The 23,462-nt window shown below is 38.4% G+C and overlaps 2 protein-coding genes, 2 long non-coding RNA genes and 1 pseudogene across 6 annotated transcripts; 2 read left to right on the top strand and 3 right to left on the bottom strand.

The window, feature by feature from the left end:
* Positions 1 to 73: 73 nt before the first annotated feature.
* On the bottom strand, positions 74 to 2,693 carry LOC131783384 (uncharacterized). Its single transcript, XR_009340129.2, has 3 exons — positions 2,514 to 2,693; positions 648 to 825; positions 74 to 365 (listed from the first exon to the last, which is right to left on the bottom strand). It is a non-coding gene; the product is annotated as an uncharacterized lncRNA (long non-coding RNA).
* LOC131783416 (uncharacterized) lies at positions 2,291 to 7,853 on the top strand. Of its 2 annotated transcripts, XM_066159037.1 has the most exons (5): positions 2,291 to 2,454; positions 3,423 to 4,043; positions 5,505 to 5,865; positions 6,561 to 6,614; positions 7,422 to 7,853. In XM_066159037.1, exons 2-5 carry the CDS (start codon positions 3,923 to 3,925, stop codon positions 7,549 to 7,551), a joined length of 666 nt encoding a protein of 221 aa, XP_066015134.1. In that variant the 5' UTR covers positions 2,291 to 2,454; positions 3,423 to 3,922; the 3' UTR covers positions 7,552 to 7,853. The 2 variants fall into 2 exon arrangements, with proteins under 2 accessions (XP_066015134.1, XP_058956141.1); XM_059100158.2 differs by lacking the exon at positions 2,291 to 2,454 and having other exon boundaries at positions 3,347 to 4,043.
* A 370-nt stretch (positions 7,854 to 8,223) lies between these two features.
* On the bottom strand, positions 8,224 to 9,470 carry LOC131783417 (uncharacterized). Its single transcript, XR_010715823.1, has 2 exons — positions 9,153 to 9,470; positions 8,224 to 8,726 (listed from the first exon to the last, which is right to left on the bottom strand). It is a non-coding gene; the product is annotated as an uncharacterized lncRNA (long non-coding RNA).
* Positions 9,471 to 10,485: 1,015 nt separating this feature from the next.
* On the bottom strand, positions 10,486 to 13,196 carry LOC131783425 (uncharacterized; annotated as a pseudogene).
* Positions 13,197 to 13,269: 73 nt separating this feature from the next.
* LOC131783380 (uncharacterized protein C1orf87) lies at positions 13,270 to 18,078 on the top strand. 2 transcript variants are annotated; one of them, XM_059100118.2, is made up of 5 exons: positions 13,270 to 14,450; positions 14,910 to 15,007; positions 15,117 to 15,277; positions 16,231 to 16,605; positions 17,282 to 18,078. In XM_059100118.2, the coding sequence occupies exons 1-5, from the start codon at positions 13,461 to 13,463 to the stop codon at positions 17,446 to 17,448; spliced, it is 1,791 nt and encodes a 596-aa protein (XP_058956101.2). In that variant the 5' UTR covers positions 13,270 to 13,460; the 3' UTR covers positions 17,449 to 18,078. The 2 variants fall into 2 exon arrangements, with proteins under 2 accessions (XP_058956101.2, XP_058956099.2); XM_059100116.2 differs by having other exon boundaries at positions 15,117 to 15,331.
* Positions 18,079 to 23,462: the final 5,384 nt, after the last annotated feature.

The following is a 23,462-nucleotide window of genomic DNA, read 5'->3' as shown; positions in this document are numbered from 1 at the left end:
ACACAACAGCTGTAAAAGGCCTAGGTCTGCCTTTGTATATATTTACCAGTTTCATTCAACCAAATGCCACAAATAATTCAAAAGTGACACTTTTATTGCTATTTGTGACAACAACCTTTTGTAAACCTGAGTCAAATGTCTTATCCATGTTACATCTGTGTGTAATAAAAATGACAAATCCATGTAAATGTCCATTATCTCACTTTGTACCACTACTTTCTTTAAATTTCATTTTATGCTCTTGTAATTGTCATCTTAGGCAATTCATATAAAACAAAAGTATAGCAGAGGCATCTGAGTTTTTCTGAATGTCTTCTTTTTAAAGCTTAAGAATTCTTGTTCATCTAGCAAGTATGTTGAAATATCTGCAGGAAGATAAGACAAAAATTATGATTCTTGGAAACAGCTGAGGGAAAGAATTTTTTCACTAAAATCAAAATTCTTTCTTTACATTAAATTGAAATCATGAAAGTTTGCTGAGTGTGATGATAATGAGATATAAAAATGCAGCACTGGGTCTAAAGGGTTCAACCTAAGCCCAGCCATTTGAAAATTTGCTTGTTCTTTACAAGGCAGGTATTTTGCCAACCTAATGGCTGTTAATTGTCAGCCCATCTTTTGTTTTTACTCTTATGCCATCCTCTGACCTGATCTGTTTCTAATGGTGATGTCATCCATATAAGGCAGCAGGTTTCAAGTAAAAATCTGAAGACCTTCCATTGTCCTTGATCTCATCCTTGGGGTCTCCAGTCTGGCCATTGATATAAGATGCTGAATGCTGTCTGGGTTCATAGCTGCTTGTTCCATTTGGTTGGTTGCTACAAGCTACAAAGGACACAAAAAATTGCTCTGCACAATCATTGTCATGAGCATCATGGTCAAATTCTCTGAGTAAAAAAAATTATGTTGCAAGTTTATATAGAGAGTGGTGAAGAAACTCTTGACCCTGTACACCCCAATATCAGTATGCATATTCTCATTGCAGTTCTCTATAAATTTTCTGAGGTGCTCACACAATCAAGGTGCTAAACAATCAAGGTGCTCACACAATCAAGGTGCTCACACAATTAAGGTGCTAAACAATCAAGAGCTTCTTTCATTGGTGATAATTTCCATTATTCTCATGACCTTTACACTTGGTTAAATTATGATAATATAGGGAGAAATTCAATGCTGGTCACTCTCAGGGGTCAGTCAGCTAAGAAAGTAATACTATAAAGAAAAATAAATTAAAACAAACACAAAATGGTTCACTGAACAAAACAAGATTGGAATTCTCAGAGACAATGGCACGTTCTCTGTGTTTATGTTAGGTAAGAATAGGTTCATCCCACCAAAAACATGAAACAGATTTTTTAAAAGTTATTCAATTGATTAAAAAGGCTTGCTATTACCCATATATTTATGCAGGTCTTATATTTCCCCAAGAAAGGGGGGAATACTCAGGCCAATTGCTGATTATTCAGAACCTCTTCTTAATAGTCTCTTCTGTGGCGAGTTATAGACCTCATCATAGTCAGTTTTGGGCTAATGTAATTTTTTTATCCCAACTTAGTCAATTCCTGTTTGTGTATCTACCTCATGATAACACCTCTTACAGGTCATCTTGTATTGCGAGCTGATTATTATATATCAAAACAACAAAACCACAAGTCTTCCCATAATTAAATTCCTATTTTCTAGAGTTTTCTTTTCCCCTAAAGCTGGAAAATGTGACCCCATTCGAGTAACTCTGTGGAAAATGTAACCCTTTTATACTCAATTCAGTCATGAATATACAACCCAATCCAGCTGCACATACCCATGAGACTATTACTAGGAAGTACCCCCCTGAATATTGTTAGACCAATTTGTTGACATTATTATGCCTGGACTAAATTTCTCATGTTGCCCCATTTTATCACTTCACTTATTGCACAATGCATGTCCATTGTACTACTTGTCTATGCACAGTGAGGTTTATCATTTTATTGATGTCATCCAATAAACACACTTTCCCCTTAAAGCTGTGAATCCATTATTTTTATATGAATATATCGATTTAATCCGGTGAACACCACCAGTCCCCTCCCCTAAGGGATAGAAAGATAAAGGGCACCACAGGAAGTCATACACCTAATAAATGTTATCTTGTGTTCATAGTACAGGAGTTGCAATTGGCTTAGAGGAATAGCTGAGAGATTACTGTAAGAGAGAAGGGTCGTATAACAAGTTCCGGCCAATCAAAAAAAAAAATAATAAACAGCCACTTTCTGTATCGTTTTTCACTTTTACGTGGTAGAACGAGGGGAATGCCAAATTGTGGCGACTTCCTAGGTGATTAAGCACATTGAATTAATGAATTAGGAAGACTCCGTAATGAACTAAACTTTGACCTGCCAGTGGCCGCACACGCACAAGCTTATGCAGTGCGATTGTACGAAAATCACACGATCTGTTCTCCAAAAGACGAATGTAGGTATCATACAACTTACGCATTTGGATCTCCGCAAGTAGGACGGTGAACTACTCACCTGAAAGAGAAGGCTGACACGATACAGTAACTTAAATCCACGTAAATCAAGATCGTTTTGTTTTACAACTTGGGTCTCGACCAGCGATAAATCCGGGAATATTGTTTGTTTTGACAAGTCCGATTTTGTTTAGGAAAAAAATTCGCCCTGATGTCCAACAGGACTTCAGACGGAGAGGAGGTTGTGGGAGGGTCGCATTTGTTTATGTAATTGTGAAATACCTCTAGGGGGTACCGTATATTTACTAACAGCTTATTATGCCGTATACCCTCCAGGGCAAATTAGGGTTCCTTTAGACTCATCTCCACTTGTAACATCACTACTAATGGATTAATATCGCTATTAATGTTAGGGAATCTAACTAGAGGTACAAATCTTCAAAGAAACTTGGGGGAGAGCCTAGGGCATTGAAATAGGCGCCCTTTTTTATGGGTAACGGGGTGGGGCCAAGGTGGGGTTCACTGGAAGATCAGGGACGATAGTTAATAAAATCATTTGAATCATCACTCCATCCTATAAATCCACAAGGAGCCCTGGAGTAACGTTGTAAATCCACAGCATAACGACCCAGTCTTTAAATCTGTCACTTCTTTCGCGTGTCACAAGTCGTTCTCTGTGCAAAGTTCAAAGCGAGATAGTAAGTGTCGTTGGAGTCTCAACACCCTGAATACCAGAGTTCTGCGCGAAGCTTATCGAAGTTTGCCATCATTAAGCCTGAACACTTTTTTCCACAAAAATTTTTATCCCAAATAAACTCACCAGGTCCGGGAGGGTGGGGAGGGGGGGTAGAGGAAAACGACTTTTATATGCTTCTGATGGTACTTGGTGCACTTTTGGTCTCTTAGTGAGCTTACGCTGAAAGGAAAACGCATGGGTAAGATGCTTTCATTTTCTGTCCAATTCACATAGGAACACATTTTCAATATACTCTGTTTCAATAGAGAATTACATCACCCGGTCTGTTCAACAACGTCATTTCAGATCCTGCCGATGATCATCCGGTGTTTCACCCTCAAGTATTTAGGGCGTATATCGCGTGCAACTACGTCAAATCCAACGGGGTCAGGTAACAGGATGTTGTCATAACAGAGCAGAATTGACACAAAAGACAGAAAGCTGAAACCAGAAAGTGTGCCAAAAAATTGGCCTTACGGTCAAATGGAGGTAAACTTGATATCAGTTGACTTTTGGTATGTTAGAAAGACGCTGACAACCGCGATCAAAAGGGATGTGTGCGGCTGCTGTCACCAGTAAGTCATGACTGCTATCTACGGGCATTGATATCAGTCTTTGCTTGCGCGCTACAGAGTACAGTTTTTGCGCCGATCTGCAGCGTCATATATTGGCATCTTGTAAACCGCTGAACGAGACACGAAATTCGACTGTTCCTTCCTTGGCAGTTGGTCAAGATGTTGCTGAAGATGTTGCTGCATAAACATTCCGACATTTTGACCGCCATCATTTTGATGTCAATGTTTTGCGCTTCGTCGCAGTCGCTAAAACCCCTCATAAACAGCACAAATACGTCAGGTAAGAACAAGACGCTTCTAAGCCGTGTTGTAATGTTTGAGGCCAGCTAAACCAGATTACACCAACATTAATTTGTTTTTAATTACTCCGTACTCAACTATCGGGATGTCCCCACATATAATACCTTTGATTCGATTCTTAAAACCATCGATTAATGTCTCCGAATTATTGTTTTTTCACAAAAGGAAATCATCTTTTGATGCTTCATTACTGAAATTTATCGAAATAGAGCGAGCGACAAGCCTATAATTATGTCTTTTTGCACTCACTACTGATTTATCACCGTGTTACGCTAAGTTCTTGTTATGGTCGTAACAGTTGCGTAATTCATTTGTGTCAATGTTGGGTCTATTTCGACTGAGACCATTTCTGATCTATCTACGTCGGTGGCTGTCTTATGGACTATGTAACATGCATGTTTGAAGTCCTGTTGTATTAGCCATCGCCAAAACACAGTTCAGACACGTTAATACTGGTATCAATGACGTACATTTCCATATATTGATGCATTCCGGGCGTAATTCAAGTCACGCATCCACAAATTTTTCGCCAATTTTTTTTTCAAAAACGACTGGCATTACGAAGCATAACCTATTCAATGTTCATTCACAATAGAAGCTTTCATGATTCAAAAAATACACAGACAGCAGCTCATTAGTTTTTATTGTAATATGTTCGAGAGTCAGTCCTGATCTAATGGCTTACTGTTTCTGGCATGAAAACTATTTTGGTCTGTAATCAGCCAAGCTTATTCTTGGCTTCCTATTTTCTATATTTGCTCTCCATGAATCTTTGTTTTGCTTAGGAAACTTTCTGTGTATCATGATAGAAATGTATTCCGAATCGTAAAATTTTTAATATATTTTTCGTGATTCGTGAAACATTGAAAATCATGATTCATGACATCTCTCGCAGCAGGGGTATTCCTCAACCCATTTGAAGAGGACTCAGCGATCAAAAACGCATTCCCTTATAGCAGAACTTCTACCCTCAAAATAGAGAAAAGTGAGGATTTCATCGTTAAAATAATGTTTAGAACTTTTCGACAGTTTTTGACCATAGCGTGTCAAGCAATATTAATCATCCATTTACATCGTGTTCTTTTCCATCAACTGATACTTCAGGGGTTCTACTAATCCCTCTTAGTCTTCATTATAAAATTCATTAACATGATATCATCTACACCCTGCTCAGGCTGTAAACCATTTCACGCTTGAACCCCCAGAGTTGACTTTCATACCACTTCTTCTTCTGTTTTCAATACATTATCCTTTTAACAAGTGATGATCCAGCATCGGCAGGACGATCTCACCTTGATAAAACTACAATTTCTCTTGACTAATTTGCAATGGAACGTATTACAACCAGAAGAGAGAATTACTATTCAGTTCCTGGGGGGTTAACGGAATTAGATGACAGAGCCTTGCTCTCCTGGTCTGAATATTTATTTTTCCTTTTTAGACAAGGAATCATTAACAAGCAACACAACACCAGTGCATCGTCCGCAGTCTAACGCTACAACAACTGATAGTACAATTTCACCAAGTTCCGCCCCAACTGAACTATTTGATCTAACAACAATCAAAACAACAAATATTTTTCCCACGACAACAGCCACAACTAGTGGGGAACTCCTTCAGACAACAGAAACTACTGAAGGCACCAAGAGCAGAACCACAACTAGTATCGTAGAAGCAAACGCACAAGCAAATAAAGCACACGAAAGCTCATCAAGTACAATATTGGCTGTGTCTCTCTCGTTAGGATTTTGTTTATTAGCTGTAGGAGTCGCTGCAGCTGTATTCTTTGTTCGCTGGAAAAGGTGAGACACGAAACTTGCTGTAAAATCTCTAAAATCCGTGGTGCTGCATCGGTGGGGGGCATTACAAAGTAATTTAGTTTTATCAGCTGTGGTGATAATGTAAATTTGTCACCGTAAAGAGTCCATTCCTTTAGCTGACGATTTGAGCGTTAGCCCGTCGTCAGAGGGGCTCTGGTGAAGGGCTGACGCTCGAAACGTCAGTTTTAAAAACTCTTTACGGTAACCAATTTACATTATCAACTAAGCTGATAAAACCAATTTATTTTGCCTTAAAATCTGCCCGGCTCTGGCAACTCCTGGTTATTCCAGCTATTGTAATTACGTGTAGTTTAGGCAGATAAGACTACAACAAGGATTGTTGTTGTCGTTATTTCAGTCAATTGTTTAGAATTCATATGATTTATTAACGATATAGAACTTTTCCTACCGCCATTGTTTTCAATAACACTAAACTATTCAATTCTGTTCAATTAGTTTAGGTGAGCAACGTCCAAATTTGAAGAGCCTCTAGAAAAATAAAAGCTGATAACTTTTACTTTAAAACATTTTTATATTTTATTATTTGATGTTTTGTGTTTCATATGTTATTCTTATGTAATCATATTTCAGTTGTGTTTTCGTTCTCTCTAATACTTCCCCCAAAATAAAGAGGCACGAAAGAACGTTAATCATGTGTATATTTTATCTCATTTTAGAATAAAAAAGATGAAAAAGGGATTTCAAGAAGAAATGGCAGTCATTTGTCTTCAGTAAGTCCCTTTTTCAGTAAACTGTTGAAACAAAGTAAAGCATTTGCCACATAAGAGACAATGGAAAATATAATACACACAGCAGAAGTCTTCACTCCACCTTGGTGAAGCGTATTCATGTATCGGACACCTTCTCAAGCTTGAGTACTTTACCCATGCAGCCATACATGAACTCATTGCATTCGTTAATGTGCGCAGTATTCGATATTTTAGAAAAAAAGATTACAGAGACCTGAAATCAAGAGATACGTCGAAAGTGATGTTTGGCAACCGTGACAACTAAACTTAGGTATTCGCATAACATCCAACTATTTCCCGATTATTTTCAACATATTTTTAAGACCCACCCGTGGATCTATAGTTATGATACCAGAAATAAGTCTAAACCAACATAAAACAATCATCGATTCTCCATCGAGGTCCCCAGATCTTGACTGCTTCCCTGCCTGGCTGGGAGTTCATGAGTTCGCTAAACTCTGCCTTACTTTAAAGCAAAGGTTTAAGGATTTGGTTATTGAAATCGTCTGTCATATTCAAGTTCTACCTCGGATATAAGGTGACAGAGCCTAAATTTGTAATCTTCTACAGTTTCTTCACGATTAACTGCAAAATCAATCCTAGGATCTTGTACCATTGTATGTACATGATATCATTGTACTTCTGCCTGCAAGTTACATGAATAACTAAGAAGTGAATATATCAGTAAATAAATAAACAAAACATGGCTTTATAAGCCACAGAGGCTGTACAGGGCCTTGCTGAGTTACAGCTGATAACAGTTATTTTCATTTGTTTCTTTTTTTCTAGCGACGAGCTGGCTTCAGAGGCCCTGTACTGTTCATGGAAACCTTTCATGGATGGAAATGAAAACAACAAAATAAAACTTGTCATTGAAACTTCTACCAGTGACGCGAATACTTCACGAGCGAACACATAACAACTGGGCTGGATCAAATTAAGTAGCTCTGTGTGCACGTATAGAAGCATGTCTCGCAGCAAAGGAAATATCGACAACAGCCATAAGTTATAGATAGAATTGTACATACCCTTTCTTCCTTACACCAACATACATATTGCCGAAAGGCAGGCGGGTTTTCGTGCGCAAATTAATTTTAAATCATTCAAGTTTTCAGGAGGATCAATTAATTGAAGTTAGTGTTCCAGTTTGCATAAACCTGCACTGATTTTGCACTCTGGCGACTTAGCAAGTCAACATATATCGTTTCTGTGTTTAATATATATCATTTATATTCATCCGTTCTTCCTTCATCCTAGAGTAAGTAGGTTAGTAAGTGAAACCTCTTTACAGCAAAGTACCTCTAGCTCAGTTAACTTTGACTGGGGACGTTACAGCTTGATAACGACGCAATAAGTGGAGATGTAATCTAAGGACTCACTGCATATCTCGGGTATCCGAGACAACCCTTGCACTGAGTGTAACTGGCCGTGCTAAATTCTCACCTATTTCTTTTAAAAGTCTGTACTTCTATTCCAAACACTATCATTGCACACTCCTGACGATAACCGTTTCAACTGCTACTCTTGAACGCTCATTTGGTATTGTCCAATAGTATGGTGTGAGGTATAAAATGAAAAGAAACAACACGTATTTTCCCCTTATGAAGGCTTTTATTGCTTAACTAACAGAGCAATAATACAAAGGGCTGTTTGTCCTAAATCCATCATCTTAAAACCTTCGATAATAGGCGGGGCTTGAATACTCGGAAGTTAGCATCAGCTGACAGGTTAATGTTATGTTGCATACAATGTCACCTCTTCAATAAAGATTCTTGACAATGTGGCAAAGCCTGTGTGACCATTCCCCAATGGTAACCCTGTGCCAAGGCAAGGACCGATTCTTACTTCTACTTTCACCCCTCCCTCCTGTACGTTATGGCAGTGACCTTCAATGTGACCGTGCACGTGACTGTTGAGATTTCCGGCGTGGGCCTGGTACAGAGCGCCTTCTATTGGCCCAGGAGTACTGCACTCGACACCGTTAAATGTGAAATACCACCGATTACAACAGTGATGACATCCAGAGATTCTGATATTTCCAGAATAGAATACACGAAGGGCTGTGTAACTGACTTGTTTCCGGAACTCACAGGCCTGTTAAGAGAGCAATCGATCAAACATCAAGCTTGCCTAAACATGCACATGAAGGTCAGAAATACTACAACACCTGTCGGAGTGCACCAGTGTCTAAGATTAATCCTTCAAACTTTCCCACAACCTTTCAAAATGATACTTAAGGAAAGGTACAAATTGAAATCCGTTGGCCTTATCCGTTAGTCCCTCAACAGAATTTCCAGTGCGTCAGTTTACAAATAAATCTTTACTCCTCTACTTTTCTTCAATCATTCGTAGAAGAATAAAATGGAGGAAGACTCTGAGGTAAAACCAACAAGGATGACATTGTTTGTTTTTCGTTTTCGGCTGCTTTTTTTCTGCTTCGATAGTATGAGCAAAATGGTTTTAGTAGCATATTGAAGAAGAGGCCTCTTTGCTAACAAACGATAATGTAGATCAACTGACCCATATGATGCCTTTATCTTTTGGATCCTCTCTCTTCCATGTGCACTCTTTCCAAGAATAACCATAGCCGAGAACTCGCACAACATTCAGGGCCAGAAAACACTGCAGGAGAATTATTCTAGCAATCATTGCTTCACTGAGCCTCCTCCTCAGAATACCCTCTGAGTTTTCAAATCGAATTGTTACTTTTATTAGGTGATCGAAGAATGAATGGTATTTCAAGAGTTCATCCGGTCCTAGGAAAATAGTAATTTTGTAATGAAACTATTTCTGTCACTTTTTGAGTCCTTCCACCTGATACATTACAAGGAATGACACTTTTCCAATTAATTGCCACATCCACCCCATTTGGACTGACTGCTCTGCGGCTTCCAAATAAGTAAACACAAATCCAAAGCAAGGGAAACCCAACCACTACACACGCTAAATTCCATTGATGAAATCTTTCTCTTTCATCAATCTTAACTCAACCGGTTAGTAAAAGGAAAAAAAGCAACTACTTATGAAGGAGTATCAAGACCATTACAATTAAGTAATAGTCTTTCAAAACATTGTTTTGTCTTGTAATATTCTGCTGCCTTTCCTTTATAGTAGTCCGTTTTGGAAAAAATCCAAAATTTCTGCAAACAACTCCAGGGGTGTAATCTGTTCCCTAATTAAATTCTCAAGTGCTGACATCAATTGTACTTACCACGTCTGACAATTATTGTGACAATAAAATCAAACGACTGTAATTTTTATTTTCATTTTAGTCTAATTTGTTATTGATTTGTTCCCAAGCCTTGCTACCTTACAACTCCAGGGGTGTAATTTGTTCTTTAGTTAAAGTCTCAAGTGCGTGCGGAGACTGATTGACTGATTTTTTTTACCACCTCTGACCATTAATGTGAAAATGAAATCACACGATGACATATTTTTTTTTCCGGTTGATCTGAGTAACCTTTTTAATTTTCTCCCAGGGTTTGCTACCTTAGTTTTAGGCTTTAAAGCCTCAAGGTTTTGAAATTTTCTGCTACACCACACCCCACTACTCGGTGTGCATAGCTATATTTAAAATGGTGTCATGTTTGCAAGCCCGAGAAGCCCCCATGATGGTAAATTTCCCGATGAACAAAACCAGTATAAGTTTCAATCCCCAATTTTCCTTTCTTTTATTCATTACCTAACATCCTCTATAGCTAGTTTCCACCAGTAGCCATCAATATTAGCAACCCCACTGTTACGGGAAATTGATAATACAGGAAAGCACTGAAGTAAGTCACATGCAAACAAATCAAATGTAGAACGCATTATTAAAAATGTTATAAGCGGTCAAACTAATTAAAAAAGCAATTTGTCTTAAAAACAGTTTCCAAGAGGTATATTTGTAAACATAAATGTCAATAATGTTTGTCTCTGGCGGTTAAGTATATAGATTAATAGGATAATTTATTCAAGGACACTAGTCATTTACAGTCAAATATATGCTTCATTCTTTAATCCTAGCTTACTACGGCACTTGGTCACAATATAGCGACCCACAGCCAGGCTGTGGTGATAAGAGGGGACGGATTCGGCGTTGATCATGGGTATATGCAACATAATTTGACTAACTTGGTCCACATATGAGCAACTTTCCAGGTGAACATCTGGTCAAAGGAAGCCGACATTTACTAGTGTTTCAGAAACTACAGAGTACATGTCTCAACAAGCAGAACCACCGATGCAACAGTTCTACGGCTTAGCGTAATCCAAACCAAAATTATCAAAATGAACATAGAATACACCTTCACATGGGATAGGTATATACGAGTACAAAATGGCGCCACTTGGGTCATGAACATGAAGTAAAAGTTTGCAGGCTAAGAAGTGAAACTACGTCTTTAATCTTCTTTAGTTAAAGGATCGAACTCCTGGATAATAGAACGCCAAATATCTATTGTGAAATATTGAGTTACAATCTCTCCTCTTGCCATGAAGTGTGTTCCTTTATCAAACCAGTACAAAGTCTTGGTTTCTCTAGAATTCATTTTCTTGTAAGTGTCTTTACCACCTGTAAATTCATTGCTTGTTTTGTCCTCAATGTTAATGATCTTGCGATTGAAAATGGGTGGCAAGAGTCCTAGCGATAAAGCAAACTCCATAACCCTAACATCGTCTGCAGGTGGTGCCATATCTGGGCTTACGATTCCATTCAGATAAAGAGTGATGTAGCTTCCAGTAGAGAAACCCGTTCCCAAAAAATCAGTAAAGGAAACCGCCCTCTGTGGATGAGATACATGAGGCTGAACAACCTGGACAAACTCAAGGTTATCTTTATTCTGACCGAATCTTCCTGAAACAATTTTCATGGGGAAGTTCGTCTCGCTGATAAAATGAGCGTAAAATGACGGCCCAAAAGCTGTCAAAACATGACGTCTCAGCCAATTTCCAGTGTGAATTTAATGCCCTTCTACTTTTACCTTCACTAACTGGCGAGACACTTTCCTCGCGGCAGATTCCACCGTGTCAAGACTTTGGATTGGCGTCAAAGCCAAGCTGCCTCTGACTGTCTATACCAAGCTCTTACCGCCAAGGTTTCTGCTTTACGCCAAAATCTTGGTCAATTTTCCACCCTGGTAGGGAAGACTTCCGAGGAATGTCAAACACCTCACATCTGACAGAAAAGAAAGTTTTCCTTTCGCATCCCTTCTTTGACAGCTTATCTTTCGATTCACGACCTCTTCATTCTCTTTATACTCGCTTCCAAACTGAACATATTTTTCTTTGGCAGCTAACAGAAGAGCCATGAAACAACCGTAAGCTTTGCAATACGTGACCAAGGCTGTCACGCAATCTGCCACATCAGGATCTTCCGCCACGCTATCTTCATATTTAAAAGGAAGCGGTAACTCAAACCTGTCGGCCAACTCGCCCAAAAACTGAACGTAATCATTCCATAGATTGTCATCATCAAGTTTCTCTCCAGGCTGCATCGACTGAAGCTGATAGATCTGATCTGAAACACGTCGTTTGAGACCATTGTACTTCTGGTCCTGAAATTTTCTGTTGAAGAGAATCAATTCGCTGTGAACTACTTCTGCCAATTTTGCCACAACACTTGGTTCATTTGGCTTGTTGACGGTGAGAGCAGCACTAAGGATGCAACACAGCACTTTAAATGCAGGTCCATACGGCTCGCCTTTCAATACAGCCAAACTGGACATGATCTCCAATACTCCCTTGTAAACTGCATGAGTGCTCCCACTTCCAAACTTGCCTAGGGTGTCTATGGAAGCTACGATAACTTTACCCATATTTTCGATATAAATTTGCCTTGATTTATCTTTCTCACTCTCCTTTTGTTTTCTTACCCAGTCACCTATTTCTTTAAGTTTGTATTCGAAATCCAGTCGATGTGTTGGGTGACAGGCCTGAAAATAGTCCGTTATCCTTGCATGCAAAGATCTCAATACTTCCTGAATATCGTCCTCCCTTCGAGGAATGTTTGTGTCACATTCAGCCATAGGAGCAGCTGATAATCTGTTTCCTGAAGATAAATAAATAAAAAGAGAAGGATGGTTCCTAAGTTCCTATCGATTAAGCCAGAGAATACGTATAGCTTCAAAAAACGGGACCCAAGTTGTATTTAGTCGGTCAAAACAGTACTGAAGTATCAAACCTGTGAGGAACTCCGACATCGAGTCTTTTTTTCTTATATTATTATAAAGGAAAAGAGATATACTGGGAAAGATCACCGGTTACCATGCCCCTTTTTAAGAGAAAGAAGATCAACGAAAATGTCTATTCAGATGTCTAAGCTTTTCTTTCGATTTAACCGTGCAAATGAACCTAGCGAAGGTTTGCCAACCACTGGCAAACGTGATGGACAGTATGAGGGTTGAAATTGTTTTAAAAACCATTCTTACAGATATTGAATAACTTCATCAAACATGCATTTGCCTTTGCCATAATTACTTACTCAAAACGTTCGCTGTTTTGTAATGAAAATTTTATCTACCAAATTCGACCAAAATTCAGAACACTACTTTCGCGATCGTCATGAGTTTCTCGCCATACTCTTCCCCAGACTCTCTCGAACCGCAATAGTTGGAGCATAGAACTGGTTTTCTAACTCTACATTATGTAAGCCAAATGAAAACACTCGTTACACCTAGCAACGCAACTAAACTGTTTAATTTTAATTTTCTCAGACACCAGAGACTACTGTGATCTATGCATATACGTTTTCATATCTTTTTCGTTAATAATGAATGAAGCAGTTATGGTTTTATTTACTGCTAAGAACTTGTTTGCGGGAAAAATCCAGTATGGTTGAAGACATCCAATATGGCCGGCCTTGCTCCGTTTGGACGAGACGATCAGCCTTTCTTTGATGTGAAAATTGTGGGTGGAAAACGAGTTGAAGTCGAAGTTGATAAATATGGAAACCCTTTGAAGCAGGAAAGGAGCACTCATCTACCAGGAACTCAACAGAGGGTGAGTCCTTCAGCTTTGTCAAGTGCAAGTCCCGCTATATCGTCAAGGGCATCTGTTCCCCCGTGGGTAAACAGAGGCGACACACCTCCAAGAAAACTTTTAAAATCACTGGAAAGTCCTGAAGACGGGAGTCACAACTCCGCACAAGGTCTTCACAGATTTTCTTCGCCAAGTTCTCATGCTGTTTTACCGCCGATAAAAAAGTCTTTAAATTCGGGTGTAGATGACGAAAGCAAGGCCAAGTCTTTGGCTTCAAGATTGAATTCAGTCTTGTTAGGGTTTGACACTTTGAGACTTAAAGATGCCTATCTTAGCTTCGCGGGCTTTGACTCGACTTTGTCGGGTTTTGTGTCTGCAGAGCAGATTGAGAGAGAATTCTTTAGACTACAAATACCAGTGAGAGGGGAGCTTTTAAAAGAATTATTAGCGTTATTCATGTCAGCTCATAGACCAAATTGGGTCAATTATGAACAGCTTTTGAAGTTTTTAAATAATGCTGTTCAGCCAGCAGCTACAAAAGAATTTCGTGTCCCCAAGCTGGATTTAACATCAAATCCTGGTGACAGACTGCAAGAGAAAATATCGGCTAAATCTCCCAGGGAAAAAAACTTGCCATTAAAACCAAATCAAGTATCTCCTAGAGCTGATGAATCACAGAAAGGTCGTCAGAGTGCAATAGCTGTAAGAAAAGCTTTCCAAGATAAGCAAGACACTGCAATCTTGTTACAAATGGAAGAAATGCTCAAGGAAGTTGGTAATGCACAAGAACAAATTCATAATTTAAGGAGAGCTTTGGAAGAACAGGATGTGGCAAGAGCAGAGGTCATATCTACTCAGAAGGTATGATAAAAACAACATTAATTTTTCTGTAAACAACTGTTTCTTGCCTTATAGGATTTAACTAGAGATACTCGACAGTATAAAAAACAGTATAAAATAGAAGTTGGCAATTGAGATTAGCAGGTTTCAGAAGACCAGCATACTGAAAGAATGAATAACTAGCCATCTTGACTTAGTTGTGATATTTGATACTTGTCTCCCAACTCCCAAAAGTTTAAGGAGAAGAATGTAATTTGTGATTCAGTGTAGTATGCAGATGGTGTCTGGCGTCTTTTGTCTGGAGATCAGGTTATGTTGTATTTCATGCATAGTCTATAGGAAGAGGAATGAGACTTGACCAATTTTCAAATTTCATTCTCACAATGGCTACATGTATGTCAAATATCAAAGGATAGAATAAATGTAAAATGCTCAGCCAGAGTGTCAAAAGACTGACAATGTTTCCCTTTTTCCATTTAGTTGAAGACAATTTGTTTGCATCATCACATTCCTTTTCACAACTCCTTGTTGGATAAAATAATTGACAGGCTTGACAGATACAACTCAGGAAGAGTGAGGTAGGTGATAGACATATTATTAGATGAATAAAGTGCTATAACTGCTTATAAACAATGTTATAATTGTAAAACCCCATTTGATGTGATGATTGTCTGTATTTTCCCTCAGCTGGTTTAAATTCATCTCTTTCATTGAGCGGGCACTGCCTCTTCCTTCACCAAGTGTTGCCTCAAGTCCAAGCCCAAGTAGGAATAGTCGTCATGGTTTAGAGACTCCCCCTACCAGGCCAGTGTGGGAAACAAGACAGCCTCTTAAAGGAGTCAATAAAGGTGGGCAAGATGGGCTGCAAGTTGATATGATTCAGGGGCAATTGCAAAGTTTAGGTAACACTTTCGTCATTGGAACTAGTTAATAAAGTGATTGTTGAAAGCAAAATACTTTTTAAATGCATCATAGCTTTCCCCAACCCCTTGCTATAAGAGCCTCTGGCATTCTGTCTTAATTTTAATTGAGGATGAAAAGTAACAGTACTGATACAGAAAATCAGCACCTTACCACAGCCATTCCCTGCCAATTTTCTCCTTTTAATAATTCTGCATAATAGAAGACAAGGGGAGGGTGGAAGAAAGATCTTTTGCAATTCCATGTTCTGCTCTGCAGCAACATCATGTCCTCCCACACCTTTGTCCCTTTGCCCTTGTAACAAAACACTACAGATAAATAATTTACTGGAGTGTTCACATCTTTCTTACACTCTTTCTTACACTCTTTCTTACACTCTTTCTTACACTCTTTCTTACACTCTTTCTTACACTCTTTCTTACACTCTTTCTTACACTCTTTCTTACACTCTTTCTTACACTCTTTCTTACACTCTTTCTTACACTCTTTCTTAAACTCTTTCTTACACTCTTTCTTACACTCTTTCTTACACTCTTTCTTAAACTCTTTCTTACACTCTTTCTTACACTCTTTCTTACACTCTTTCTACACTCTTTCTTCCAGCCCTTATAAAGTACCCATTTTCTGCCCTCTTCTCTCCTGTACCCTCTACACTCCTTGTTCTCTGTTGCAAGTTCTAACTGCCATCCTGTCATATGTTATAGGTGCAGTTTATTGCCAATTTTTCACACACTACCCCCAAATTTTACCTCCCTTTCCCCTTCCTGTAACAGCTAAGCTCTGTGTTGAAGAGTGTCTTTGTATGTATATAAAGAGACATGTACTATAGATATGTTTTGTTTATCTGAGCTGTTTTCTTTTTGTCATATTGTGAGAACAGATCAAGAGGGAAGTGTGGTTGGTGATAGACAACAACAGGATTCATATCAACGTCACAAAACAGCTCCAATGCATCAGGTGTCAGATGAGAGGGGTGGGGATGATTTTAACATGTCACTGTATGCTGAAGATGAAAGAAGACAACTTGAAGACAGGCGAGAGGACTTGTTAAGGAAGCAGCGTGAATTGATTGAACAAAAACGGCAAATTCAGAGAGAACAGGAAGAGATTAATCAGTTTATTCAACATCAGAAGGAGAAGCTGTATGCAGAAGACCATGATTATGAACCTCCACATTATGTGCAGAAGGAAAGTAAGGTTGAGAGATTTATGAAGCTAGCAAATGCTCTTTATGTTTGTGACCAGGATCAGTCAGGTAAATTTGAACACAATAATTCTCCTTACCAATTTTTAAGGAATTCCTTGCTGGTTATTCTTGAAACTTTTCTTTTGTCATACAATAATTAGCGTTCAGACACATGTAGATTCCATGTTGCTGTGTGTCAGTTCACAAATAGTAGATCACAGCTGACGTCAAAATGTTGTGAGAACAAAATGTGGCTCACAATGTGCAGTCACTGATTTTTTTACCACACTTTATGTCTTCTGTGATCCATTTCTGTACATACTAATGGCAACATGGAATTGATTTTTTTATGTGATAAAAAATATAATGTTTTTAACCCTTTAACCCCTAAGAGAGACTGGCATCTAATTTCTCCTAACATTAAAGTCAAGAGAATAAAGGAACTGATCACCAACTACAGAAGCTCTTGATTGTCAGCACCTTAGTAAATGTACAGAGAACAGTATGGAGAATATGAATACTGATGTTAGGGTGTAAATGGTCAATTGTGACATCATCTGTGCATCTTTCCTTTGCAGATCATAAGTAAGAACTCATCAAATGAGTGTGTAATTCAGCTTATCATGTAAACAATATTCTTCAATTGACAATTTCTGATTTTTTCCACTCTGCTGGTATTCAAATATATGTATTTCTCTCTTTGTCATTTCCCTCTAAATTTTTTTTTTCTGTTATTCTCATGCAGGTCTCATAGAGGCAGATATGGCTCGTCGATTACTGAATAACTACAACCTTGTTAATCAACTGGACTTCTCTGCCCAGCTGATTGAAAACACGATCAAAAGTTGCTCAACCACAGATGACAAAGTTAGTGTGGATGATTTGATAGATGAACTTAAGAGCCATCTTTAGAAGAGGTGCTTGTTGAAAAATGGTGTTCACTGCTGTGGTGTGTAATGGGATGAACATGGTGCTTTCATTTCATATTCAGAACAATGCCTTTCTTCGTGTATAAAATTGTTCTCGAGGTGAAAGATTTCCTTGTCTCAGGAAAACTAGCATTGATATTGCTCAAATGCAGAGGTTTAAACAGAGTGCCTGTTCAAAAACTTGTAAATATAGAGAGAAGACTGCTTTCCAAACAACAAGTCAACAAGTCAACAAAAAGCCTCTGAGGGGTTTGAGGGCCTGATAAACCTAAGAATAAGCTGAGAATGAGTTGTACTTATAATATTTGTAAGACTTTTATTTGTATTCATATTCCCTTGATCTTGTTAATTTAAGTTTGGAGACAGGATTTTTAGTAGAAATTTATTTATTGTAAATAATGTTGTATGTCCATGTATATAGGTATATGAACAAAGGTACCATTATCCATATAATTTGTGCTTGAAACAAGCCTAAAGAATGCAGAGTCTGTAAAAAGCACCATGCACTAGACATTTAGATATGTTTAAATGGGTAATTGAAGTAAAACAAAATCTGAATGTTCTTCAAGCTAGTCAGAATTAAATTTGTTTATGGGATTACTTCCTTTGAAAGCCTTTGCATTGGTGTCTTATTTGAAAATTTTTGAGAACAAGCAGTCAAAAATTGTTATAAGTGTTTGATTTCATTGTAAAAGTGGGACGTCCATCCTCTGATTGTCACCTAGCTCGCTTCCATCATCTTAGTAGAGGCAAAATGGTAGAGAAAGTTGATTTGGAGGCATAGGGGGGTGTCTTGCGTCATCAGAGTCAAGGATCCCCGTGGGAGACTGGGCCAAGTTTAATCTCGAGCTTGAGAAAAAGATATAGGGAGGGGACAATCATTGCACATGCGCAAATATTAACTGCCCCGAGACCGGTAATTGGCGTGTACGTGCAAATTTCCGAGTGTTCTCATTTATCTAAGCCGGAAGTGCGTCTTCCTTTGCTCCGGATGTTCGTTTTCCGACAAGACCGTACTTGCAATTTTTGTTTCCGATAAGAAATAAGATGTGACCTTGTGATTATGAGATATCGAGTTATTTTTTTGACGCAGATTTGTGGTTCAACAATCTTCAGCAGATAAGTTTATAACTTAACTAAAAACATGTCCATTTGGCGCATACAGGTCAAGTTAGCTCCTGTTTCAACAGAAATGAACCTGGGATGAGATTGTCTTTTTGCACACTGTTAAAGTTGACTTTAAACCTTCTTTGTCTTTAAGTGTCGCAAACATTGAACCGATATCAGTATCAGCGCAATCAGTGAAAAAAAAACACTCTCTCGCATAAAAAAACGTAACTAAAGTGGTTATTGGCCTTGGTGAAAGGCTAAGAATTACGTAAAGTTGTAAAAGTTGGATTGGAGCGGACTTTTTACTTTTTCATTTTGACTCTGGCATCGCCCATGGGACTTTTTATGAAATATAGCTGGTTTCAGTATTTGAGTTAAGAGTTAGTTTTCATTAAATTATTTACATGTAGTTTCCTTGTCCGGAACTAGCGACGTCATAGCTCCGGCGCATTATAAATATATCAAACAGACTGATAAGTAAAATAACAAGTCAGTAACCTGCCGGTCATTATTACAGTAAACCGTCTGGTAAACTTAGAATCTGTTTCACGTTTTAGGTCAGAAATAATTGAGATTTCTCTCTCTGAGTAACAGCATTAAGAGAATGATGTTTTTAAGCACGGCAGGTAAAGTTGTTACAAAAAAAGCAGAGATCAAGTAGTGTTTCAGCGCAGTAAAAGATCAGCTGTGATATTTCCTTTTCAACTTCAGCTTTTTTTTTTCCCGAACGGATCTCCCCGAGGGGTGTAATTAATGATCAAGAATCATGCCGAGTTGCAACATTCTCTCATTTTCTAGTTCATGGTTTAGCCCTGTGTTTGGAGGATAGATTTTAAAAATCTGTAGAGGTGGTCGAAACTGATGTTAGTGATGAATAATTTCACCTCTTCCGTGAGCAGAGGATAGCGACCCATCATCTATGGTGCGCCATAGATGATGGGTCGGTGGCCTTTGGCCGGCTTACTGGAGTACCACTGAGAAAATATCATCAGTTCGCCCATTTACGTGAGTATCCACTTTGGCCTTGCTCAAGGTAATACTACATCCATAGAATCAAACGACCTTTTTGTAGACTGGGTGACACGCACAATGCATCTGCTTCGGTCAGTTGCTTTTCATGTGACCAAAATCACACCATGGAAATATGCCATTTCATTGTGGGTTTGAGAAAAATGGATGTGCATGTTATCATGAATATAACTCTAGACGAATGATTCTTTTTTTAGATCTGGGAAAATCCTCTTTAAAAAAATTAATAATTATTATGATAAAAATTGGGACAAGCATTAGTTACCTCGAAAAGTGAAAACTAATGTACAGTGCAAAAAATGGCAGTTTCAGACGCATTCTTCCCTTCGTCTTTGAAAAACTGTTGTTGAGAAACAACCCAACTGTTACGGAAATCACGCGATCCTGATTTCACTAGACCGGTTCTAAACTTAGCATTAATCACGGAAGTTCGTGTTCAGAGCGCGTTTAAGCCTTTAAATCAAGGGGACTATGAATATCAGTTACATTTTACCTTTCGATCGTCATCAGTAGATTTTCCAAGACTCACGAAAATTGACGACCGCACGTGTTCCGAAGTCCAGTCCAGTTCCTATGAAATTTTCATAGGGGACTCGCATACCGTTACACCACACAGCATAATATCTCGTATTATTTTACCTGCATATAAGTGCTAACACGTTATGTCTAAACCTTAACACTGCGGAATCACAAAGCCATGTCGCACAAAGCAAAGTACTGCGGTTGGTTGAAAAAATGCCATGAAGGTTGGAGTAGACTCCACAATAATAATGTTATGTGGAAAGACGAAGACCAGTCAGTTGTAAAAAATGTTCACAGTTTAACTGTAAGTAGTGAGTATATCGATGGGACGAAACTTCTATCTCCTTCTGTCGGTCATCTGAAAAAGAACGATCTTAGAAGATGCCATTCTTGGGGATCATCGTTAAATCGTATTGTGAAACGTAAAAGTCCTTGTAACAAGTCATCCGAGACAAAAGGTATTGTATAATTTTCTTTTTTGCTGAAATAGCACATATTTTCCTGTCGATAACCAGTAATCTGGCTTTCAGATTTCTCCTGGTGGTGTATTTTGGTTAGTTTTCCATAGATGAACCGCCTCTAAGAAGATTGACCACAACCGCACTTGACAATAGACGGATTTATCATCTATCCTGTTGCTCTTCGGTTTTAATAATCTTTAAGACGCTTCATGACCTGACAGACGCAGTTCATCAAATCAGAAAGAAGTCGATAGTGATGTCTGCTGAAAGATTTAACCAAAATTCTTGATATTTTGCAATGCTCTCTCACAGCTGCTGCGCACTTTCCTCGAAATTTCATTTGTGAGATGAATCTTAAAGAATTATTATGTCGAGTTAAAGCCCTTAATCTGTTCTCTCCGCACTATTATGTTTGTTATATGGTTTTCCAGTCCTTCGCTTGGCTATGACTCCCAAGTTATGTCTAGATCATTTTTGACAGAGGAAGGTAAGTTGGCCAACTTGTAGTTTATCAAATGATCCAAAGAAAATTTTATTTATCGTTTATGTCCCTCAATAATCAACTTCACAGGTTTCAATTTCAAGCAAAGAATACTATCTATAAGCATTTAGTACAGACGTACTATACCACGGGAACAAATGATTAGTGGCGGGTTCTGTCATGACGTTTTAATAGAAAATTTACCCTGAGGCTTTTGTTGCCATAGGACCGATTTTATAACGGATATAGGCGTGACTGCACGCTGTGCATCTAAGAACACGCGAAGATTTGTTTACAAAACCTATCATTGTTAACGTTGCTAGAAGGCATCTTTGTTTTCATTTTATTAGAAAAAAAAAAGTTATCGAAATATCATCTCTCAACAATGATCGGAACACCACGTTCGTGAAGAGCACAGGATGATAAACTAAATTAAATCACCAACATTCCTCTTTCCTACTTGAAAGTGCTTTTTTTTCTTTCCGGCAATCTCTCTCTGTTTCCCATTTCACTACGATATCTTCGTCTTTCCACTTTCACCTCCATTTTCGCCCTCTTTCTATTCCATTCTCTTCCTCTCTTGATGCAAAGCCAAGAAAATAGCACTTTATTGTCTTGGTCGAGTTAATTCAAGATATCTCATCTCCTGTTATGTCGTCGGTCTCGTTTACGCGAAAATCATGTTTTGACTCAAACTCACTTAACTCGGCTTATCATGATACTGTAGATTTGAAACAAGGAGATTTACCTCTTGTGCATGGGCGTGTCAAGGCAAGGGTATTCCTCATCGATAAAATTCAATGGACATCTGTATTGCGTACGTGTAGGCTTATATCTGCAAAGAAAAAAATTGATTCAAATAATCCAGATAGCACTTTTGGTATGGATCCCTAATAGAACACCTCATCCTACTGACCGCAGGAGATTTGATTACGAAAGGGATACCCCACTCCAGGACTTCTCCAGGAGGAAATGATACAACCTGAGATTGTATGCTATACTATAGGAATGGATCCATGATAAATATGCTTGAAAGGATCTGACAATGACCAGTCAGTACTCCAACAGATCAATGGCGGCTTTGGGGTGGGGTGGTGGGAGTGATGGGGGGGGGGGGGGAGGGTTGGACGGAGCCCAGAACAACAACGTGGATTGAAATGTCATTTGAAATACCCTCAACAAAACTCGAGATGCACCAATCATGGTACTTGTGAATGGCAAGGACTGGCTGTGCGATCTCCAATCTTATCCACCCTCCATATGATACAACGATGAGGGAATACATGTCGTGCTCTTGATCCCAAAATACTGTTGCTTGGGTTTGATAGGCTTTCAAACTTGGCCTTAGCAGTAAAGAGCACAATAGAATTACCCAGTTATCTCCAACAGATAAGACACAGTCGAGGAAAAAATATCTGGTGGAGCTTTGCGAAACGTAAACGTCGAAATGATTATTTATGTGCCCAAGTAAGTTGTACATAATGATCAAGTGTGCTCTCTTTAAAGGGGCCAAAATACAAGACAGCAGATATAACAGAAGAGAAAAGCTTTGGTAACATTTTGTTATTTCTTTCCGTGAACCTGTTGACTTTTCTCGCCAAGTCATAGACAGAGCAAAGGAGCAAGGCTGAAAAAACTTTGTTTATTTTTTATCTTGATCTTGGTTGTCCAACGAGCTTGCGAATCAAACTTTACCTACCATGACTGTTTGCACTCAGTGTTTCGTGCGGACACCGTGATTGTTTGCTTTTAGAATATAATTTCGCAGGGGGTGGGTTTAATTCCCTGCATCATTATACCCGTGACATGCTCAGAAATATATCTTCTTGCGCAATTTCCTCAAATATTTAAAATACGGTAATCGATTAGTTTAGATGGTGCGGGTTCTCTTGAGTAAATTTATTTTTGTATTAAATCATGAAAAATGATAACACACATGCTTGTGTATAAACAAATGTATATTATAGCAATGGTTAAGGCACTAAAATATTGGTAGAGTATCGACCGTAAGGCTATTAAGTGGCGTATTGCACCCGGAAGAAAGGAAATACCTTTGATAATTGCACACGATGTGAAAGTCATGGCATCAACAAAATTACTCATTTTGAAATTTCTATTATTACAGGTTCCTTCCGTTTTGTGTATTTGTCATACTGCTTAACTGTAATCCAATAGGAATTAAAAATGTCGGTGTCTGGTATCTTGAACTTGTCTCAATATCGCGGCGTCGTCTTTGTGTCTAAGAGATGCATTACAAATACAAATATTTGATTCATTTATTCTACTTTGAATGAAATATTTAAAATTTTTTTAGAGGCGTTTATCAGATTCATGGTATGCTTGACATAATTTTTTAGTTTTTTTTTTTAATTTCTTATCTTTGCTCATCTTAAG

The sequence above is a fragment of the Pocillopora verrucosa genome, chromosome 12 (genome assembly GCF_036669915.1).
Source record: "Pocillopora verrucosa isolate sample1 chromosome 12, ASM3666991v2, whole genome shotgun sequence".
Lineage (NCBI taxonomy): Eukaryota > Metazoa > Cnidaria > Anthozoa > Scleractinia > Pocilloporidae > Pocillopora > Pocillopora verrucosa.
The sequence above is the reverse complement of the archived record's forward strand: the minus strand, read 5'-3'. Positions and strand labels throughout refer to the sequence as shown.

Bases quoted from the DNA above. Each gene is read 5' to 3' on its own strand.
- LOC131783380 (XM_059100116.2), top strand. From the start codon at position 13,461: ATGGCCGGCCTTGCTCCGTTTGGACGAGACGATCAGCCTTTCTTTGAT. The intron at 14,451-14,909 runs GTATGATAAAAA...TTTTCCATTTAG, and splicing joins AGGTCATATCTACTCAGAAG to TTGAAGACAATTTGTTTGCA. The intron at 15,008-15,116 runs GTAGGTGATAGA...ATTTTCCCTCAG, and splicing joins TACAACTCAGGAAGAGTGAG to CTGGTTTAAATTCATCTCTT.
- LOC131783416 (XM_066159037.1), top strand. From the start codon at position 3,923: ATGTTGCTGAAGATGTTGCTGCATAAACATTCCGACATTTTGACCGCC. The intron at 4,044-5,504 runs GTAAGAACAAGA...TTTCCTTTTTAG, and splicing joins AAACAGCACAAATACGTCAG to ACAAGGAATCATTAACAAGC. The intron at 5,866-6,560 runs GTGAGACACGAA...ATCTCATTTTAG, and splicing joins TTCTTTGTTCGCTGGAAAAG to AATAAAAAAGATGAAAAAGG.